The sequence below is a fragment of the Bos javanicus genome, chromosome 5 (assembly GCF_032452875.1).
Source record: "Bos javanicus breed banteng chromosome 5, ARS-OSU_banteng_1.0, whole genome shotgun sequence".
Lineage (NCBI taxonomy): Eukaryota > Metazoa > Chordata > Mammalia > Artiodactyla > Bovidae > Bos > Bos javanicus.
This window is the reverse complement of record NC_083872.1, coordinates 88,233,177-88,248,880: the sequence shown is the minus strand read 5'-3', so window position 1 is coordinate 88,248,880 and position 15,704 is coordinate 88,233,177. Positions and strand designations below refer to the sequence as shown.

At 33.5% G+C, this 15,704-nt stretch overlaps 1 protein-coding gene across 15 annotated transcripts in view; it reads right to left on the bottom strand.

Annotated features, from left to right (window-relative positions):
• C2CD5 (C2 calcium dependent domain containing 5) overlaps positions 1-15,704 on the bottom strand; it is a 91,745-nt gene that overhangs the window by 49,380 nt on the left and 26,661 nt on the right. For 5 of the 15 annotated variants that reach the window (XR_009736592.1, XM_061417641.1, XM_061417646.1 and 2 more), the window contains exons 8-11: positions 15,467-15,618; positions 10,342-10,427; positions 4,445-4,553; positions 1,408-1,473 (exon numbers count right to left, since the gene is read on the bottom strand). Coding sequence is in view for 14 of the 15 variants with exons in the window: in XM_061417641.1 (XP_061273625.1) it covers positions 1,408-1,473; positions 4,445-4,553; positions 10,342-10,427; positions 15,467-15,618 (413 nt within the window). In the remaining variant the exon portion in view is untranslated. Of the gene's footprint in view, positions 1-1,407; positions 1,474-4,444; positions 4,554-10,341; positions 10,428-12,045; positions 12,238-15,466; positions 15,619-15,704 lie in introns of all 15 variants that reach the window. The other 10 variants (XM_061417651.1, XM_061417649.1, XM_061417643.1 and 7 more) reach the window with 4 other exon arrangements.

The following is a 15,704-nucleotide window of genomic DNA, read 5'->3' as shown; positions in this document are numbered from 1 at the left end:
GTTCTATCATCTATTATATCTCTCATCTTAAACATCGTTGCCCTCACAAACTTTCAGCTCCTTAAATTATTAATGATGATGCCTCAATGTTCTATTCTTATGTAACTAGCCTTTTCTCTGCCCACCACCATAATCTGCCCATGTTTTTCTAAAATATATTCTTATTAAATGAATCCAGCAGGACGTTTTTAATTTCTCATTAAAGAAACCAATATAAAGCATGACATTACAAGAGATTACTTTAACTCTAACCAATGTGATACATGCTGGCAAAAACTTAGATAGGAAATAGAGGTAATTTCCTCAAAGATTTACCAACTGATGTCAGTCCAAATCTGCAAAGGTTGGACCAGATCAGATTGTTTACTAGACTGACTTTAGGTTAAATCCCCATGATGAACATGAGTTACTTCATAGTCAAACATGCACTATTTACATCAGAACTTACTCCTGGACTCCTAAAAACAAAAGAAGTTTATAATACTGAAAAGATTATGGAATATTATCTCAAATGTTGAGCCTCTTGGTGCTTCTGCTTTTGTTTTTCTGTAAATAGATGTACTTTCTGACACAACTAAAAAAGTTCTTTAGGAAAATGCCAGTTTCTGAGACTGAATCAAAATAGCTCTATTATTTACTTCTAAAATAGAGTTAATATAAATATCTACATTTTTATGTTAAGAGAACATGCTTTTAATCAAAAAGAAAAATTGTTTTGACTCTAAACCACATCATCAGCTGTAAAGCTATCTTAAGTTTCTTTAAAAGCTACAAACTATATTCATATGTAAAATTACTTAAAAAGAAAAAATATATTCTATTTGGAAAGGGAGAGAGGAAAGCTTATGAAAGCTGTTAATCCCCCCAAAATCTGCTCCTACTTACCAAATTTTAGAACACTTCTAGAATTATAAATAAAAATACAGCAAAACCACCACAATATTGTAAAGTAATTAGCCTCCAATTAAAATAAATTTTAAAAAATTAAAAATACAGTTATACTTTTATAATATTTATAGAACACTAAATATATTCAAATCTAAATTGAAGTTTAAATAATTACTATTCCCTTAATGATAAAGCTAATCTAGTATCATTCACCTGGTATGAAAAAAACTGTACAAAAATGTAATAAATTTAAAATTATCACTCTGAAAGTTCATCACCTAACAGAAGTCATTCATAATTCATGGTATTTCTATGGTTTTGATTAATTCATTTTAGTAAAAACATTTTTATGTTTGTATTTCCATGAAAATTACAGAAGTTATCACATATGTATTCCAAAATGTATCTGTATTAACTGAATTGACATTAAGCCTATTTAACTGAGAACATTTCTAAAAACTTCACTGAGCTGCCATAATTTTTGTCAGCATATGTAGTACTGAATGACCATTAAAATACCTGAATTGAAACTATTCCAGTCTAGCAGTTTGTAAGATCTTGTGTTACCCATAATTCCGACAAAGGCTGAGTTCAAAACAGCAAATTAGTAGATCAGTTTTAGGTGCAGAATAGTAGGAAAAAAAAACAAAAAATACTACAAATAAGAACACAATTGACAACACCACTTGACAGGAACTAGAAAGACACAGACAGCAGAGTTAATAAGAAGTAGAAATAGAGAAGAAGGAACATGCTATAGTAATCTAACATTAACTGAAGTCTAATTATTATTTCAGATAATTACCTTTTAAAACCATCCCATTCTCTCCCTTATTGTATGACCTGTTTGTTTAATATTGAAGAAGAGGAAGTTCTAAAGAAGTAACTCCAAAATAATAATCAATAGTTAGCAGGTGGTAGTCGTTTTAAAATAAGGCTTTTCCTTTTATACTTAGTGTGAAATGAAAATTTCCCATATTCACTAGTCAAAAAATAGCTGCAAGATTCATCTGAGAGTGCAAATATAGGTCTTTTGACATTAGCGCGTGTTATCTCATCTGTCATAATTTTCTTTCAGCAGAGTAACTCAGAATCATAAAATTAATAAATCTTTATTATGGTAGATGCTAACTGAGTTTTGTTCTGACATTTAGCTTCTGTAAACAAATTAAAATTTTTTCACACATAATTATTTACGGGGCCTGAAGATTAACAAAATGTTAAACAAATGTTCCTTTTTCAGGCACAATACATATATAAAAAACAATCCAAATAATGTGATAATTGTATCAAAATAATATTAGGGCCATTAGAATATGATTTGTATTTAACTGAAAATAAAAACAAAACTGAAATACAATATTTATAACATTACAAGTATTTATATGTATTATATATGCCCATAATCTTCTGGAAAATAAACCATCAGTAACTGAGAATTTCTCCACATAAACTGAAAAAATATTCTGATAGGGAAGGAGAGGAAGAAAATGGATGTGCTATAGTTACAATATACAAATCATATTTTATAAGAAGGAAGAACTTGTTTTTTCTTCCCTGGGCCTGGAATTTTATATTTCTTACACAACTAAAAATAAACTGGCAAGTATAGAAAATGCTCAAAAGCAGGTTTTTGGGTTTTTTTTTTTAAGTAATGCAATTTAAAATTTGGCTCTCTACTTAAATTTGGTTTAAATAACCTTTGTTTCTTCTCCTAGATCCTACAGCTTACTCAGAGTACATGGAAGCAATGATGAAGTCTAAATGCTTCCATCACGAACAACTGAATATATTCCTATAACCATTTTTGGAGCTATTTGGAGTTGGTGGATGCCAACTATCAAAATACTTGAGTCAAGGGTACACAGAAACTCAGCTTGTGTGGCCTTGGGTCACCCAGTTAGTGTCAGGTATCTTAACTCAGTATTTCCTTGCACTTCTCAAATAATTCAAGCTCCTAAATGCACAGATATGAAACTTGGCATAGTTTTCAAGATCTCAATCCATTAAAACCGGCATCAGTCTAAATCTGCCTTTAATTGCTGCTGCTGCTGCTAAGTCGCTTCAGTCGTGTCCGACTCTGTGCGACCCCATAGACGGCAGCCCACCAGGCTCCCCCATCCCCGGGATTCTCAAGGTAAGAACAGTGGAGTGGGTTGCCATTTCCTTCTCCAATGCATGAAAGCGAAAAGTGAAAGTGAAGTCGCTCAGTTGTGTCCAACCCTTAGCGACCCCATGGACTTCAGCCTTCCAGGCTCCTCCGTCCATGGGATTTTCCAGGCAAGAGTACTGGACTGGGGTGCCATTGCCTTCTCCATTTAATTACTACAGAATGCATAAAATACTGCATGAAGAAAAGATTTTAAATTGACCCCAAAAATGAGATACAGGGGAAAAAAATAATAAACCAGAGAAGAAAAAGAGAAGACTGGCACTTAAAATATGTATTTGCCCAACGTTAGGAGTTTAATTAATCCCAAATAGTATTGCTTTTCTGCAATTCCATTCAGGGTCTAGAAAAATTCCATTCTGTTTTAATTCAAATGACATCAAACTATGGGGCCCAGATTAAATTTTTTAAAAATCTAAAAGAACGGTAATGCTTTGTATCCTCAAAATCACTACTTGAGTTTTGCATACAATAATTTCAAAGCATTTTTCTTTTTTCATAGCTGTCAGTACAAGGCCCCGAAGAGGTTACTGGAAGTGACCATTTCAATTTTCAAAAACACATTTGCATACATGCCAGGTAAGAATACTAATATAACTTCAAGTTTAAGGTATGTCATCAAAATAATAAGTGACCTGAGCAAGTTACTGGGCATCCAGTCAATGAGAGATGCAAGAACAAGTTCCACAGGGAAAGTTCCTACTATACTTCTCATGCTTATTTTAGATTTAGAAAAATCAGCAAAGCATTTCTAATCCAAGGGTCTGAAATTACCGGGACTTGCATGCTTTTTTTCTCTTTTATAATCAAGGTTCATGTCTTAAAGAAGTGAGTTGCCATTTTCTCCTGTTTGCTTAAATGGAATAAATAGCTACTGAAAGAAACCAAGGACCCAAAGACAATAATTATTTTTTTAAAACTTTTAGGTTCTCTACACAATTTATACATTTCAAACTAAGACTTCTTTTATGAATAAGAAACTTACTCAAACAACCCATAAAGAATTATTCCAGTGAAAAGAACTAACCTAACCTCTTAAGCTAATGGCCACAATGATCAAATTGTAAATTTCGTTATCTGCCTGAGTCAAAGAAAACAGCTGACTCAAAAGTGATTTAAGGATTGCCTCAGAGTGATATACCTTGGCCCAAAATGAATCAAGATTTGCTTTGTATTAAAAAAAAGTAACTGAAATATACACTTCTACTTAGTTTATTTTTAGTTAAGATTACTGCAAATATTTATAAGCAATGTGTGCTAGTTTATACTTTCTTCGTCATTTTTCTTTTTGGATAAATTCAGCTTAAAAAACTATCAAAATCAGTGTTAATAATAATCACAGTGTAAGTAAATGAAACACAGAAAACAAATGTTTAGAGAACATACCAGGATTGTGGATACGATCCAAAAGCTTCACAGAGCGTGCACTAACAACGCCCCCAACATGCACAAGGAATCCAGGAGGAAATGCCGTCAGGGTGAAAAATGGAAATTCCTAGTAGAAAGAATGGGGGAAAAATATGCCTGACCATGTGTGAAGTACAAATGCATGCCTGTTAAAAAGCCTGTCATAAAGAAATGAATTCTACCCCTTAACAAAAGGCTACCAATTATACATTACAGATGCTTTGTAATGAAAAGCTTCCTTGGATGTTGAGTTCCCAATCCATTTTCCCATATGTATTATGTTATAGAGAATCCGAACACCTTTTTTATCACTTCTAAACGAGAAAAAAAAAAAAAAAAATTCTCAGAGTTTCAATTTGAGATATTTGAACACACTCTTCCTTCCTCTCAATCGCCTATTGCGATCCAACTTAGCAATGAGATGGGGAATCTGCCAGAACCACAATCCACGTCTACTTCTCGACGGGGCAGAGTCTCCCTCAGACACCTACCCTGTTCCAGGCTACTGGCAGACTCTGAAGTTCTGGGGCAGGAGGTCTAAAACAAGGTGGGGCTGAGGGAGGAGGAGGGAGAGGATGAGCAGAGCAGGTTAACCCTACATTGAAAGGTGAAGAGAAGAGCCAATGTCAAGTTCAGGTAGGCAGAGAATTATTGTGTGGGCTTATTTCCTCTATCAACAAGGGGGCAGCAGGAAAAAAAAATCTAAATATATAAATGCAAATTAAGAAGGGAGAGGTATGTAGATGACAGCAAGGGAGGCAATCAAATTCTACAAGTTCTTCCAAGATTTATTCTCCTCTCTCTCTCTCTCTCTCTCTCTCGGACATCAAATTTGTCAACTTAGAAAAGTTCGACTCTTTGCCAGGCTCCTCTGTCCATGGCATTTTCCAGGCAATAGCACTGGAGTGGATTGCCATTTCCTTCTCCAGGGAACTTTCCGATCCAGGGATCGAACCCAGGTCTCCCACATTGTAGACAGACGCTTAACCGTCTGAGCCACCAGGGAAGTCTAGAAATGAAGAGATGCAGGCAACAGAGAAATGGTAAAGCAGAGAAAGAAAATGTACTGAAACAGCAGCCAAAGGAAAGGAGAGTTCCTGAGGCCGCTCATATGATAAAAACTGGATGCAAGAAAGGAAAACAATATCCGACCTGTCTGGCGGCCAAGATTAACGTAGCTCACTTAACCACAAGTCACTTAGCAGCAGCCTCAGCTATTCAGAACATAACTGAGAACTGGAAAGTAAGCAAAACAGAGCTCTCAACAATCAAACGAACTGTTAAAGTTGCAAGGACTAAACTTCATGTATTTCATTCCTAAGAGATCCCCATAGACTATATTCATACAATGATATACGGTAATTACAAGTGTATAACATTACAATTATATTCTAAAATCTACTGGTATCTTTTTTTTCTGGACCATAGCAGATTAAATGCAGCAAATAAAAGTTGGGAGATAAAGAGATACAGAATACTACAAGAAGCAGGTACATTAACCACAGCAAGACTACTGACTGGCTGTTTAAAGCATGGGGATATGAACTGACCATAATTCACACAGCAAAGCAACTTGGAGTCATTTAGCACACAGGCAAACAGTCCTGCACACCCCAATAACCCATGAGGTATAGTATTAAAATGTATATACATGTGTGAGTGTGTGTGTGTGCACACACACACTCATATTCAGAAATAAATTCATTAAAATTTAAAAGTAATCTTTAACAAAGGCAAGAAAAACCTATGCTATGTAAAAAGGGAGTAAAAAAACAGTGGAAGTGGACAGGTTTGACCCAGTTGATAGGTAGAGGCCCCCTTATTTCCACCTAAATTTTTTACATATAAATTTTAAATGAGAAATGTACAGATAAGCTCATACTATTGGAAACATGAGTCTTTTGTTCAGTCTCTGAGTTGTGTCCTTAAGATCCTTAAGATTTGTTTTTAATTTTAAAATTTTAAAATTTCCTCAAACTACTGTGGTAAAGCCCAAAAAGCATGTTACACTTTATCTTTATATTTAACATTTTAAATATTTTGGATAACAGACAGTGAAAATGCAAATTTTGGAAGCTAAATGGAACGTAGTACTTCCACCTAAACTTGAGAAATAAGTAAATTCCATGCTGGAAATATGCATATAAGATTTTAGATAAGATAGAAAAAGAAAATGAACCTAAATGATTTTTCTATTTGGGAGTCTCTGACCCTTCTCCCCAAACTTCAGAATATGGAAGAACAGGATGGGGAGACAGGATCTGGAGACAGCTCACTCCAGAGCTGGTCAGAGCAGAAGTAGTAGGGACCAGCTGACCTCAGAGGTGGACGATGCCCTGCCAACTTAGACTCTGTCCTAACTGTCCCCAGTTCATCCAGGCAGCACACTCCCCCAGTTTAACACAAAACTTAACCTTGGAGGGACTTCCCTGAAAGTTCAGTGCTTAGGACTGGCATTTTCACTGCAGGGGGCATGAGTTCCACCCACGGTTAGGGCTAGGATCCCGCATGCCACAGGGCGTGGCCAAAAACAAACCAACAAACTTAACCTAGAATTAAAATGGCATTGTTATTCAACCCAAACTATGATTGGCAAACAACACTTTCAGAAGAGCTTACCGCCAGTATCTCAACTGAAGGTTAAATAGCTGTCCTCCCACCAGCATCACCAGTAACTATTATGGAGCACTTCCAATGTGCCAGTCCTGTACACAGTACCTCAAAACTAGGCTTCACAGACGTTACCATACCCTGAGATGGATGTCCTATCAAATCCAGGGTTCAGGTGAAACACTGAAATGAGGAGGCCTACATTCTCTGAGCCACAAACTTTGTCACCTGGCTTCTTACCATTGCTGGTTAAATCAATGAGTAAAAGAATTGATTTTAATCTCTAGTCCATTAGTACACCTGATGAATCCATAGGCTCTCCTCCACTGAAAAGGACAGCTTCGTTAAGATCCGCCCAAGCACACCCGGCCTTCAGTGTCCAGATGGGAATGCCAGGGACCACATTTTCTCTGGAAAGCCCTTATTTTGCCCTGTGGAGCCTAGATAAGACTTCATACATTGATGCTTTGACATAAGCCAAGTGCATGCAGCATAAATCATTTAATAGCATGTGCTCAGAGGCAGGCTACTTGAAAATTCTGAAAACAAATGGAATTTTTTTTAAAGATTTAAATAGGATTTTTCTCAAAAGATATTTAATCAATTTCATTTTTTGAAATCAGAGATTTTTTTATTATCCCAAGACACCACAGAAAACTTTCTAGATACAAAACTCCCCACTAGGTTCCTACAATGATTTATCATATAATTTTATCCCTACTTCAAAAAAGATCATAATTTATCAAAAGAATCCATTTTAAATCTAAGTTTTCCAAAGTGGGTTCCTAACAGGCATTTTAAATGGAAGGACTTCATGGTAAAATACATTTGGGAAATACTAAACTAAACTAAGTCAATTAGGATTCTTTATTGAAGAAAAATATACATTCCAGAATCTAAAAAGTAACTTCATTTTTCTGGCAAGTTAAAAAAGAATCATATTGGAAAAATAAATCTATTTGCTTCACAGCAAATACTTCACAGGCAGAACCTTAATCTAAACTTTTACCTCCCAATAATCTGATACCAATTACCACGATCTTGTCAATTCATTTTTTAATGCTTTTGTGAGGAAGAAAAAAGCACTTTTATTTTTGATAACTGCTACTTGAGTAACTCAAAAGACAATGGACAAATAAAGTTCCTCTTTTCCACAAGAAACAAAAGGCCATATAATATATTAAGGGTAGCAAGGGGCAGAAGTGAATATTTTAAAAATGAATATATAAAATGATAAATAGATCACATGTTCAACTTGATCTAGTGTTCAACTTGGCAGAGTTAAAGCATAAGTGACCACATATAGGAAGAATTCTACATTATTTCTGCACAAATTTTCCCATACTGATGGCAGCCACAGGTAAATGGGGAAGCCAAGCATGACAATGCTTTTTCTACCCATTATGTACACAGGGTAGAGAGGGAGGCTCACACATACAACTCACTGCCACTGCAAGGTTTGATAATGTAAATATATTGCCAACTGAGGTTTACAGAGTGGTAAACGAAAACTATAGACCTCCACATCTCTGCTGCTAATGCCTCGAGGATTATCTAGTAATGTATGCCTAATGTGTTAATGCGCCCAAAAGTTTAAGAATGTTTGAAAGCATATTTGAAAACATAAATTTTATCCAAACTAAATCCAAAACCTTTTCAATGATTAGTATTTCTTTTGTCTTTTAAAACTAGGTGCTTTTTAAAGCTCTTAGTACAGACAGGAGAGTTACGGACTCAACACACAGGCAAAGTCTCATTATATCAAACGTCAAGGCAAGTCAAGTTTCTCTGTTCATGTGAATTCTAGAATGGTAATTAGATTACAGAAAATATTCCTAGCGTAAGGGACTCCAGAAAATGTAAAACTGGGAGGGGGTAGGCAATAAGAGTTCTCTGGCCTAAAAACTGTAAGTGACACACACACTTTAACTCTGATCCTCTTCCCCACGCTGTTAGTCTTTCTTTATATTTGGTTTCAATGTATAGTTTGAATGTTTAGGTGAGCTACTTGATGGCAGCCGTTGGCACGATATGCCTGCCGATGTAAGAGTAGTAGCTCAAAGGCAAAGAACCAGGTACCACCCAAGTCCTACCAAAGTCCCAAGTTTAGTTCAGCTCTGTTCTCTCCAGACTTTCATAACAGGCAAACTGCACGCATAGATACTTTCAGCACACGGAAAGGAAGTCTAAAAAAATTACTTGTTGTATTGTTTATAATAATAGCATCTGAAAAACACTCTTGTTGAAAGCCAACTTCTAGCAAATAAATACCTTTGTTTTATAAAATGCATCCTTTTACAGGCATTTGATATGTTTCATCTTTTTTTTTTAACTGTAGTATAAAACGGAACATGTAAAAGAAAATTCTGTAAATGCTTGTAACTTCCAAATCAGACATAATGAAAGCTATGGAACTGTGCCTTAAAATAACTGACATGACATATAAAACCATGCACTGTATTAGTTAGGGGGGAAAAAGAAATGAGTCTCATAGTGCCATTAAATTAAAACAAAAAACAAACAATTTTGCATTATAAAAAGAAAAAAAGCTGGCAACATTTGTTAAATGCTTAAATAAAACTTAAATGATCAAGATTAAAACTAGAAAAGCTACCAATACATGAAATAGGCTCTCACACATGTTCAGAAACATACCCGCCTTCTACAGAACCTATGAGGCGATCCTCCCTTAGCAATGAAGTTTATACAAAAAAATAAAGAGAGAAAATCATCCAAACACTTTAGCTCTTCATACAACATATTTAATTAAATAAATTTACAGTACTTAATACAGATGTATTCACATACTGAACAATCATATTATCTATGTTAATCTGTAAAAATATGGAATCTGCATTTCTTAATCCCAAAGAGACTGGCCACTGATAAAATTCATCTCAGCAAATCTATATTAATATACTAAAGAATTATTTTTAATACAACACTAATAAACTTTTTTCTAGAAAATTAGCCACTATTTCCTTTTATATATTAAACTCTAATGTAAAATTAGAAATGATTTCATTATTCAGTGGATATTTCCAAACAGACTATTTCTAATATAACTTTGGGAGATAAGACCAAAATAGTTATAGAATTATTCCAAATTAAAAGTAATCATTTATAAGCAAATTATTATGATACCTTTTGGACTGAAATTATAATATTAATCAAAACTAGTATATGGAAACAAGTAAGTACATAGAAGCATGAGAATAAAATCATATTAACAGTGTAAGAAAGAAAGAATATTGAGTGAACCTTACCCTCTGTTCCAATGCTGATTGAGTCTGTTGTCTTAAAAGAGCTTTAAAGGGCCCCCCTTCTTTTCCAGCACTACCACTTCCCATTCCTACAGAACATCAGTATGTAAATAACGACCAAAAACAACTAGAGACATAGAAAGTTTAATTGCATTTATCTTCATAAATATCATGAACAAAATCTGTTAAAAACAAAAATCTAAACATTTTAAGTATTTGTGATGGCAACTAAGCACATACTCTTTTTTATTCACAAGGTTTTCTTTAGAAGCAAGATGTCAAAATTCTGATCACAGTGAGTGTGGACTTAATTTATTCTAAAAATCATTTTTAAAATTACATTAAGGTGATAAACTTTTTTATGTAATATTCAATTTTAAAAGCTGAATCTTCTAATAAAAAAATCAATGTAATATCAATTATTTATACCCTGCTAACAAGTGAAAAGTACTAAAAGAAATAAGAGAAACATTAAATGTTTGTTTCAAACTAAATATATATAGAGAGAAAGCACTAATTGAGCTTAAAATACTCCAAAATTCTCTAAGGAGTATGAATTTTAGGCAATTTTGAAATATAGTCACATCTATTTTCTGGTAATTTTGCATTCATAAACATAATATTCATTACAAAATAGCACTAATATTCATATCATAACACTCATTTGCAAAAACTGACATAAAGTTTTTAAAAACTAAAAATTGCAGACATAGAATAGACACATCACAAATGTACATGGTTATGGATGAAAGAATTACATTTCCCAAGCTCTTAGACGTATTTATTTTTAACGCATAAGTTTAAATGTCTTTCCTTATTTTGTTCTTTTGATAGTACTAATAGACCAACTATGGTCAAAGAATTAAAGAAAGCAGGGGGCAGGTGAGAAGCCAGTGCTCTACAAACTAAAATTAATAATTTAGTCCCACCTTTTAAATCTGAAGATACATGCAAGCATATTTACTACAATGACTTAAGAAAGGAACTAATTTACTTTTATATTTTTAGCTGTTCTTGGATAAGGAAACAAAGTTAGCATGTGTATAGTCCCATTTTGTTCTTTAGAAATTAAAAAGAAATGTATTTTTCTTGTAGTAACCTAAACATAATTTTTAGAGACTATACAATACTAAACACAGAAACAAAACTAAGATCTTCATATGAAGCATATTGAAAGCCATAAAATAAAATGTAATTTGGTAGAGATAAACGAAATATCAGAAAATAGAGCAGAATAACTTGAAAATTAATGCAATGGACAAGAAAAAAAATAGATAATGAAAGAATATCACTAAAATGAGACTTAAACTGATTCAAACAGAATAATTTACTAATGTAACCATATGGTTTAGCAACATGATGGCATAGGTCCAACGTGAATGGAGTTGGTGTGAAGGGAAAGAAAGTAAAAGCATCTAGAACAGAAATTCTAGTAATGAGAACCTAATAATTACTGGAAATATGCAGCTCTAAGCACTTAGACATACAATTTTTAATACATAAGATTATTTAGCAGAATATCCATAATTATCCATCAAGTAATCCTCAATCGTGTTCTCATGGTAATTTTACTGTCTGCCAATAAGAAAAATAAGAAATACATCCTGTGTCAAATACTCAATACTTCTGTATAGTATGAAATAATTAATTTTTTTCAAAAATGATTTCGAATAAAGGGATTAAAAAGCTGACATAATATGATCCTACCAGAAGCAGCCAGGAACAGCTCTTCACTGAAAGAAACACTTTTCCTCAGAACTGGGCTGACAAGGCTAGAAGGATGAGGGGGAAGGCTAGATTCCGAGAGGAGGAGACAGGACTTTTTAAGATGAAGGGACCCACAAGGGAGAGAGGGGGAGCTGGGACACAGGTAAATCCTAGGCCCCTGTGGGTAAGGTGCTGTGGAGGAAAGTAGCAGAGAAAAGATGCAGATTCAGAAGATGACCAGAAAATGCAGGATAAGGAAAGCAATGGTGAAGCAAAACGTAACAGTAAAATGAACTGTAAAATGCGTACACAAATTACAGTAAGCATATGAAGTCATTAGCAAGATCATCTGTTCAACGTAATAGAAATAAAAGGCATAGTCTAAAACTTAACAAAACCTTTACAAACTCTGCACTCATTAAACATTTTTAAATCGATCAACAGGATTTTATGCCATTCTGATTACTTTTAGCTGACTCCTTAAAAACATTTAAATTACTTCCCATTTTTTTGCTTAAGACTGTTTAAGGTCAAAATGTATCACATTTTTTAAAGCCAGAAATTTGTTGTCTCAAATACAAAAACCTTTTTAAAGAGGTAAGAGTATAGTTCTTCCAATGTTACTAGCTAAAACACATGACTTATGAGTATTTTAATTGAATTTTAAAAAAATCAAACACCTGCTACCACATTAAGCAGATAGCCATCATTAAGTTTAAATAAATACAATATTAACTATAGGATGTATGTTAATGCTTTTCTTTTTCCTCTAAAATTTTAAATACTCAAATCTGATCATAGCACTGTTTGCATTTACAAAGATCTGAGTACCTGAGAGTCAAAGGAATATGCTCTGAACCACAAAAAACACACATGGCAAAAAGCCTGATCAAAAAAAAGTAAAAATTAGCTTGAGTCAGATGTCACATCAGTATCTTAACACTAGCATTCTAAAATTCCACTTCTCCTAGTTGAATACTTGAAAAAAAAACATGAAAATAAAATCTGGTAAAATGTCAAAAAATACAAATCTACAGAAATAAGTGTGAAATTTTTTTAAAACAAGACTCATCTGAAGGTGGATGAGAGCTTTATCTACAAACAGAAAAACAACTTTCTCAGTCTAAGTTCTATTAACTTTATTCTATTCTGTTTTTGTTTCCCAATGTACATATAATTATCAATCATGAGCAACCAATCTATCATGAAATACATGCTGACCTACAGCTCTAGAAATTTTAGAACATTCACAGTTTTGGCACTTTCAATCTCCATGAAAAATAGGAATACTTCCTAGTGGCTCAGACGATAAAGAATCTGCCTGCAATGCAGGAGACCTGGGTTCAATCCCTGGGTCAGGAAGACCCCCTGGAGAAGGGAATGGCAACCCACTCCAGTATTCTTGCCTGGAGAATTCCATGGACAGAGGAGCCTGGCGGGCTATAGCCCATGCAGTTGCAAAGAGGCAGACAGGACTGAGCAACTAACACTTTCACTTTCACTTTTTCAGAAGTATTAAGGACCCATGATTAGGACAAGCACCTAAAAACTGTTAATATCCTATAAAAATGCAACTGATGTAGTGAATAATTACAGGCAAAACAAAATAATTTACTTAGAAGCAGCTTATATAGAAATACATGAGAACAATACTTTTTTTGTAAATGAATTTTTAAAAACCAAAAATTTGGAGCTAGAAAATACAAAAAAAGTTTCCATTGATAATACAATTGATTGCCTACTAGAAAGCTAAGGGAATAGAAGTCTGGTTTGGTTAATTTATTACTTGACAATCTTCACTAGATTTGGTTTTCCTGATCAATTAAAAAGAAACAGAAAGACAAAGGAAAATACTTTAAAAAATGTGTCTGTAGCATGGCAAAAAAAAGATAAGGAATACTGAAAAGTGGCTTGGAATACAAAAATGAACAAGCAGTGGACAAAGTCTCAAAAAATTAAGAAACTACTCATCAAATGTTATGCTACGTCCTTATTGTTTTGATATTATGAATCTCAAAGCCAGAATCTTATTCTTTACTTAAAAACAAAATTTAAAAAAACAAAAAAAAAAACACCCCCAATTCCCTACAATTTCAATGATTCTGTTTTTATGACACCAATATGGTTAAGATGCCACATTCCACAGCATCCATTACTATCAAATATCACATTTTTTTGTTTTTGTTCATAGTTATACATGTAAAAATAAAGTAATGCTTCTCAAAGAATTAGGTATTAATAATTATCTTCTTTACATTTTGTGACTACATTTATAAAAAATAATATTGTGTCTGGTGGTGGTGGTTTAGTCACTAAACTGTGTCCAACTCTTGTGACCCTATGGACCCTAGTCTGCCAGGTGCCTCCACCCATGGTATTTCTCAGGCAAGAATACTAGAGTCTGCTGTTATTTCCTTCTCCAGCTATTATGACTACAGGCTTTTTAAAAACACCCTATCTTTACTTTGAAAGTAGCACTGGTTCTAAAATTAGATTTCTTCTCCTTATTTTCATAAAATCTGGGGTCCTTCTAAATTTCTTGTCTAACATAAAAATAGTTACTAAAGATTACAAATTAAAAATAACACATGAACTAGGCAAAACGTTTTCCTCAATCTGTCAAGGAAACTCCCAAACATGCTATTTGCAAAAACTGCAAACGATTAACTTTTAAATGTTTCATTTATCTTTTATTTTTCTTAAGAATATTAATTTGATGATTTAAATAAGCTAATTTTATTTTAAGGCATAAGAAACTAATTTGATTCATTAATCAATTTTTATTATAAAACATATTCACAAAACTGAGAGATCAGCAAAATACAAATAGGAGAGGGAAAAATTATAAATTTCATATACTGAGAAATATGCAAGAATAAGTAAAGCATAAATGCTATTTTCTAACCTAGAGAATACGACTAGCAAAACAATACATTTTAAATAAAAGCTAGTAAATATATATACTCCAGTATAACAATATCAGCTGTTCTTAAGGTTTTTTTCATAATAAAATCTTAGAATTAAATTTCAAAATAGAAACAATGAATTCAAAACTGTTTATACTGCATGAGGAACTGGACTGCAAGCTACTAGTGTTACTTTCTATTCAAATGCTTTGAGATGTTATTCCTCTTAATTTGAGCATGAAATGAAAAATATCTACATGCAAAAATAAATCCTGGACTTCATATCTAAACTATAGTTAAATCAACAAAATGTCATGCTTTAAACAAAATAACTTCTGAACTATACAAAGTTTTCACATTTTAATTGTAATCACTGAAAATGATCAGTATTTCCATTAGCTTTTAACTTAAATGCCAAAAACAGGAAGAAAGGCTTGGATGGAAAGCTAATAAGGAACAAAAAACAAATTTGGAAAATAAAAGAAAAAAAGAAAAGGTGAGTGGAAGTGCCTTACCAGTTTTGGGTGTCAAACTCAAATCTGTGTCAGAAGAAGAGGACTGTCGACTGTAGGACTTGGAAGGTGAAAAGGAATAAGTTTGGTTTTTCAGAGGGGTTGAGGGTCCTGATGAGTGAGTATTGGGATTGGGATCTTCATTGAAGGGAATCCTGCCAGAAGAAGGTGGAGAAATATTAAGCAATCATGTGCCAAAGGACCTGACAGAGGCAGCATGATCCAAACACCAGGGAAGGAT